General features: G+C 47.2%; 2 protein-coding genes across 2 annotated transcripts; both read right to left on the minus strand.

Annotated features, from left to right (window-relative positions):
- Positions 1–425: 425 nt before the first annotated feature.
- LOC105556404 lies at positions 426–2,867 on the minus strand. Its single transcript, XM_012003497.1, has 4 exons — positions 2,564–2,867; positions 954–2,511; positions 744–897; positions 426–647 (listed from the first exon to the last, which is right to left on the minus strand). The coding sequence occupies exons 1-4, from the start codon at positions 2,865–2,867 to the stop codon at positions 426–428; spliced, it is 2,238 nt and encodes a 745-aa protein (XP_011858887.1).
- A 71-nt stretch (positions 2,868–2,938) lies between these two features.
- On the minus strand, positions 2,939–6,763 carry LOC105556405. The gene is made up of 2 exons (XM_012003498.1): positions 6,624–6,763; positions 2,939–4,571 (listed from the first exon to the last, which is right to left on the minus strand). Exons 1-2 carry the CDS (start codon positions 6,761–6,763, stop codon positions 2,939–2,941), a joined length of 1,773 nt encoding a protein of 590 aa, XP_011858888.1.
- Positions 6,764–7,538: the final 775 nt, after the last annotated feature.

Consider the following 7,538-nt stretch of genomic DNA (forward strand, 5'->3'; position numbering starts at 1 on the left):
CGAAGGGCCCTAGTCCTCGCGATGAGTGCGCCTCGCGTGGCGCTGAACTTCCGATGTTGAGTCTAGGGGAAAGTGCCGCGGGAGACTTAAAATTCCAATAAATACGTAACATACGCCGCCCGCCTTGAAAAAATCAGCTTTCAACATTAGAGGTGAAGTCCCTCGAGCAATGCACAAAATGGGGACTATCATCGCAACGCAATTAACAAAATAAAATGAGTGACTGAAATAAAAAAAAGGAAACAATCGAGAGCGAAGACAAGATAAAGTAAGACTGACTTAGAGACTAATGACAAGTTATCTTAAGCTTAACATTGCACGAAACAGCTGTGCTACTGAATACAAGTTTAATCTAAGTGCTTAACCTAAATGACAAAAAGAAACGCGAGTAACAAGAAAGAACTTATATAATATGTAATCATACATCACTGGTGAATTGGTAATATAGCCAATTTGGTTATTGGCCGTATAAGATTTCCCTTGGTAGTTTTTATAACAGCAGAACGAGAAATACCGTCGGAATCGGGATGAACTTCCTGAATTCGACCCACTAACCATTGTAAGGGCGCCAAGCCCTGTTGTTTAATTATTACGAGTTGTCCTGGCTCCAGTGCTGCTCCTAGATTCTTCTTCCATTTGGTGCGCTCCTGGAGGGAGTTCAAGTACTCAATGCTCCATCTTTTCCAGAAGTGCTGCTTGAGCTGTTGGACTAATTGCTAGCGCATTAATCTATTCTCGCTTACATCTATTAGGTCAGGAGAAGGGATACTGTTGAGCGGTGCACCGACTAGAAAGTGACCCGGCGTGAGTGGAGTTAGATCATTGGGGTCATTACTTAATTGAGTGAGAGGTCGAGAGTTCAAAGTAGCTTCTATCTCGCAAAGCACTGTTGCTTGCCTAACATTTCCTCAAATGTTAAATGAGCTTGGCCAACGATACGCGACAAGTGATACTTAGCGGATTTTACGGCCGCCTCCCACAATCCCCCGAAATGGGGCGCGTTAGGTGGTATAAAGGACCATGACGTTTCTTGACCGCGAAGGAAATTTTTGACGCTTTCCTGAGTTTGTTCTCTGGCGACAAGATCATAGAGTTCCTTTATTTGCTTATTTGCACCGACAAAATTTGTTCCGTTATCGGAGTACATACACACCGGCTTCCCTCTTCGCGCTATGAATCTTCGTAGCGTGGCTAAAAAGGCCTCCGACGTAAGGTCGCTTACTAATTCTATGTGGACTGCTTTCGTGGCGAAGCAGACGAATATTGAGATATAGGCTTTATGAATACGGGCATTACGGCGCTTGCCTTCCTTCAAGCTCACCGGACCGGCGTAATCGACGCCGCAATGCGAAAACGGTTTGGAGGCTGTAACGCGACCGCTGGGTAATGATCCCATAATTGCTTCCGAATGTACTGGTTTGGATTTGAAACACGTTACGCAATTTCTCGTAACTTTCCGCGTAGTGGAGCGTAAGGATAGAGGCCAAAATTGCTGCCTCACGAAGGCCATAGTGGCTTGAGTTCCTGCATGTTTGTTACGTATATATTCGCGTTGAATTATGCGTTTTGTTAGCTCGTGCTTGGCTGAGAGGAGGATGGGATGGCACGCCTCGGCGTTTTGCTCCGAATTTTTTAGTCTTCCGCCTACCCGTATCAGTCCGTCTTCGTCTAGAAAGGGGGACATGGTAAGGATTTTGCTTGATGTGCTGATCGGGGCGCCTTTGCTCAGACTTCGATATTCTTCGACGAAAGCGTGTTTTTGGATCGTTTTGCAAGCTATCCTTAAAGCGTGCGACATCTCGTTAGGAGAAATGAAGGTAGATGGGATATCAGAACCAGTTAAACGTGATTTTTTACAAATTCTGAAACAAAAGGCTAATATACGACATACTTTATCCAAACTGGAATATTTGGACATTAAGTCGTCGACTATTGAGGGTTGTAGAATGGCTGTGGTTGCTGGTATTGCTCGCCTTTCTGGAAGCTCGTCTTCTAAGCGAGGAAGCTCGCCAGTTGGCCAGTGGCTCTCGCTGCGTTGCAGGAACTCAGGTCCCTGCCACCACAAGGTTGCTCTTGGCAACATTCCTGGGTCGATCCCGCGTGATAGAATGTCGGCAGGATTGTCGGGAGAAGGAACGTGTCGCCAACTTTCGGGACTCGTTAGACGTTGCACCTCGCCAACCCTGTTTGAAACGAAGACAGACCACCGGCGTGAGGGTGACGCTATCCAGTTTAGGGCGATTGTAGAGTCGGACCATAAGAATACCCGGCTGTTTGGCAAGTCGAAGGATTCCGTGATCTTTTTTAAGAGTCGTGCTAGGAGTACTGCTGCGCACAATTCCAACCTGGGCAGTGTGATCGCCTTTAAAGGAGCTACTCGAGACTTGGAGCACAATAGCTCGGTGCGAAATCCAATCCCCGGCGGCTTCGCAGGTGCGAATATAAAAGCAGGCACCGTAAGCCCGCTGACTTGCGTCACAGAATCCGTGTAGTTGAATTGACTGGGGTTCGCTTGCGAATTTGACGCGTCTCGGAACTTGTATTTGATTTAATTCGGATAGACCTTGCTTGAAGGTCATCCAGCGAGAATGAATATGTTGCGGCACTGACTCGTCCCACTCCACACCTGACTGCCAAAGCTCCTGAAGAATTAGTTTGGCGTTGGTAATTATCGGGCCGAGAAGGCCAAGTGGGTCGAACAGCTTGGCTACTTCGGACAGTATGCTGCGCTTGTTTACGACGTTTGAATGGCCTTGAGTCTTGTATGAAAATTGTAGAATATCTCGTGTTTGGTCCCATCGGATTCCCAAGATTTGCGACTCGGAGTTTTCCGTTATAACGACCGTGTTGAAAGGTGGATTGTCCATATCTTTCACTAATGATGGAAGGTTTGAAGCCCATTTGCCGAGCTGGAAGGCTCCTAAGCGTAGGAGTTTTACTATTTCGTCCCGTATTCGTTTAGCCTCTTCGATGTATCCGCCCCGGTGAGGAGATCGTCCACGTAAAAGTCGCGTTCGACGTGCCTAGATCCCACCGGGAATTCCGTTCTGTACAATTCAGCCAAGTGCTTTAGACATCTGGTTGCTAAAAAGGAAGCAGAGGATGTGCCGTAAGTGACGGTTAGTAACTCGTATGTATTTACGTCCGAGTTGGTGTTGTCTCTCCATAAAATTCTTTGTAGATGCGTCTGTGATGGGGTTACCAATTTTGCCTGTACATTTACTATGTCGGCAGTAAAAACGTAGGCAAACGTTCGGAAGCGCATCAGGATTGAGGCCAAGTCTTGTTGAACGACAGGTCCCACCATCAAGATGTCGTTGAGTGACAAACCCGAGCGGGTCTTACAGGATGCATCAAAGACGACCCGGAGCTTGTCTGATTTGTCGGAATTTTTATATACGCCATGGTGGGGTAAGTAGAACAGCGTTGAACCCTCGCTTGGTGAGACGTCTAATTTTCTCATGTGATTCAGGGACTCGTATTCGCGCAAGAATTCTTCGTATCGCCCCTTCAAAAGTGAATCGCGGTTGAAACGTTTCTCGAGATTCAATAGTCGCCTTAGAGCGATTTCTTTCGATTCTCCTAAACCGTTAGCGAGATTTTCCTTGAGCGGAAGCTGCACTATAAATCGGCCCTGTGGTGTCCGAGATACAGTCTCCAAAAATTGTTTTTCGCAGTAAGATTCCTCGGCAGTAAAAGGAGTTGTCTCGCTCGCGGCTTCTTCTTGCTGCCAAAAGTGGCCTAATTGCTCGTGCAACTGCGCGTTAGATATGCGCGCGTGCAATGCATGGACGCGTTTAGCTGACGTTGAGGAATTGTTTAAGCGACCCGCTAATATCCATCCCAAGCGAGTTTTCTGTAACGTAGGATGTTTGTGGGAAGCTTGAATTTGATCGACGCATAACAACTCCCAAAACAACGCGGCACCGAGCAGGATGTCTATGTCCGCGGGCTTGTGGAAATTGGGATCGGCTAGAGTGATATTTCGAGGAATATCGAATCTATCACGTTTCAAGTTGAACGCGGGTAATTTATTTGTGACTTGATCGGTTACAATGCAAGTAATGTCAGCGAAGTACGAATTAATCACGGAATGTATCCTCAAATCGACCACTTGAGATGAGCTAGTGCAGGATCCGTTGACCCTGGAAATAGCTACGCTTTGATTCTGAGACCTTAAACCAAGAACGTTTAATAATCCTTTAGATATAAAGTTGGCTTGGGAACCGCAGTCTAATAAAACACGACACCTGACCGGCGTGCCCTGATTGTCATTAACGTTTACGACCGTGGTTGATAACATAATGTGATTATCTCTCGAATGATTCAACGTGTGTGTGACTATCGCGGAAGAAGCCTTGGCTTCAGTAACTTCCTTACTTGCATTGGAATCGTCAGGCTCCGAGCCATTTGCCACGTGAAAGAGAGAATTATGCTTGGCAGCACACGTTTTGCAAGTCCCCGATGTGCATTGATTGGCCGCGTGGGTACTGCATCTTAGGCAATTGCCGCAAAGTTTTCGCTTACGCACTTCAGTGATCCTACGCGGAACTGGAAGTGCCAAAAATTCCCTGCAACGATAAATGGAATGTTCACCACTGCAAAAGCTACATTTGTACTTGACTGCAGCGTGACAAGAAGCTCGGTGTTTGGGATTAGACTTGGAACGGGTCGTGATTGGGGAATTGCCTGTCACTTTCGATGATTTACTCGTGGTTTCTAGCGAATTCGGTCGCTTGCACTAATGTACACTAGTGTACACTGAGTGCAAACTTTCCCAGTGCAACGTATTCGATCGATGCCTTCTGTTTCAGTGCATTGCACTCGTCGTATTCGGTTATATTGCACTATTACAGTACAAACCTTATATCATGTTCGATGAGTGTTACACTAACCTAGTGTAGCACTGACTTTGTATTCGGATACGCAAAATAAACTGAAGGAGTGCAAAGTTTATTACACTGTCAATTTTTGCAGTGCAGTTACTATTAGCGCGGTAAAATTATGGATCCTAACCGCAGACTTTTATTTCTTATAGCGAATTCGGTTGCTTGCACTGGTGCGCACTGAGTGCGCACTAAGGCTTGTTTACAGTCAATTCTTATATTTCCGAAGCGTCTTAAATATTCCTGAAATATTTCGTAGCCAGTAAAACGATCTGTATAGCATCCATACGGATTGTTTTCTGGCTAAATCGCTTTGAACGTGCATTTAAGACAAAGTTAAGTATAAAAATTGACTGTAAACTGGCCTTGGTGTGCACTCGGTACGCACTAGTGCAAGCAACCGAATTCGCTATTAATGAAATTTTAGGTTAGCATCGATCGGACCTAGTGTTGCACTCGCAAGTTTAGTGCAAAGTGAGTTCAGTGTGTAATTGCATCGAGTTGGTGTTGCACTGAGAAAGGTTAATACCGATCGGACCTAGTGCTGCGCTTGTACAGTTCAGTGCAAAACGAGTTCAGTGTCAGTGCAAATCGGCCGAATTCACTATGATACTTGACTTTTATGCGCAATGAAATCGAGTAGCTGTTTTAAGGTGGAGGGTTCAGTGCCCGTTAAAGACGTTTGCCACTCACGAGACGTGGCCGCGTCCAGTTTCGCACTCAACAAGCAAGTTAATACGTCGTCCCACTTATCAGTGGGACGTTTCAACGCCTGAAGGGCGTGAATATGTTTAGTCGCGCCATCCGATATTGCGCGTAGCTCGCTTGCGTTTTCCTTCGTAAGAGAAGGAAGTTCTATAATTGCCTTAACGTGGGTTTGAACGATGACTCGCTTGTTGTCGTATCGTTGTTTCAATAACTGCCACGCTACTTCGTACTTTACAACCTTGGAGAAGGTGGATCGCCAGTGGGTGAAGAAAAATAACAAAAGATGGTGGTGTCGACGATAACTGGCCCATATATTTATTTAAAATACTACGTTTCGACTAGTAATACTAGTCCTTTTCAAGTAATAGCCCATTAAATGTGGCAGCAAGAAATGGGTGACATATTGAGTGTACGCTTTATAAAGAGAGAGGCGCAGTAAATTAATATGCACGTGTTACTTCAATTGAAATTGAGTGTACGCTTTATAAAGAAAGAGGCGCGGTAAATTAATCAGTCCTCTACAAGCCTTTTACACGAATAGACGCTCTTGTGACTTACAGTAATTTCAATGTGAAGTAACATGTGCATATTAATTTACCGCGCCTGCAATTTACCGCGATGTGCAAAATCCGAACGGCAACCTCCTCGTGCACATTGGGTTACGCTGATGTCGACGGTAATGAACGAAAATACAAGGGTTACTTCAAAAAGCTGTAACTTGGCGAAAAAAATCGCAGTAACTTCTTTTTTTTAAATTGAAGGGAAAAGTACACACTTTTTGATACTTCGAGCAGAATTAGCGAGGAAAAATTTCCTACGCCCGGGCACCTGGCCAAAGTTGGTTATTTTTTAGGTAAAAACATGTCGTTACATTTTAAAAGCTACAGCAGCGCAGATGCATTCGAGGAAAAATCTGGTGATTAGTTTTTGAAGCTGAAAGTGCAAGCTTTGATTTAAAAAAACGATCTTGCTACGATGATTTTTAACGGAGATATCGTCGGTAATGTCGAAAACACAAGGTGTTCCGACCTCGGTGGAACGTTCTCGGCGCTTTCTGCCGATCGCTCGGTGGATCGTTCTCGGCGCTTTCTATCGCCTTCCCGGTTATCATACTTGCCCGTAAATATTGTGAGCATGATGCCGCCCGGCTCGCGTTCTTCCCGCCCCATCCCCCGTGCCCGGGTGGACCGAGTAGCCTAGTGGCCGGGGGCGTGGGGGACGGGGGTGCGACGAGGTCGGGCGGCAGCATGATTCGGCGAAGTCCTCGCAGTCTACGCGGAACGACGAAAATAGGTTTGCTTATCGCTGCTTTCGGAACTCTCGTCCGTTTTTTCTCGAAAGTCTCGCGTTCCCGCGCACGAGTGTTCGAACTCGCAGTCGCGCGTATCCGACTCGGATAGCCGATTGCACCTGTAAACGTGCAATAAAGAACAGTGCAATAGACCATCGGAGTGATCCTTTAAACTGTGCTTGTCGCTCTTATGTGTGGCTCCCGCGAGTTCCTTCCGCCCGGCGCCCTCCGGCTCTCCCGCTCCTATTAGCGACCGGTCTTTCTCTTTGTGGACCCCGCTGCCTGATCGGGCCTGATCCGCAAGGGTGAAACATAAATTTGGTCCTTCGAGCCGGATTTACGGGACTGAGCTGAGAGGGCAACGGAATCGCGCGAGTCTCGGCGCGGATGCCACGTGGTGAAACGACTGCCCATTAAGACACTGCCGTGGAACATACAGAAAGGTGACACGTGTTTCGGTGTGGCTGCTGGGGTGACAAGGCTGACGCTTATCGTCTCGCGCCTCTGCGCCACAGGGCTCTTGCTCCGCGCCTTGCGCGGCCCGCGTCCACGTGCTCTCGTCCCGCGCCCGCGCGGCCCGCGCCTACGAGCTCTTGCTCCGCGCCTCGCGCGGCCCGCGCCAACGTGCTCTCGCTCCGCGCCTCGCGCGGACC

Source organism: Vollenhovia emeryi, unplaced genomic scaffold (genome assembly GCF_000949405.1).
Source record: "Vollenhovia emeryi isolate VEMERY1.0 unplaced genomic scaffold, V.emery_V1.0 DF940053.1, whole genome shotgun sequence".
In the NCBI taxonomy this organism is placed as follows: Eukaryota; Metazoa; Arthropoda; class Insecta; order Hymenoptera; family Formicidae; genus Vollenhovia; species Vollenhovia emeryi.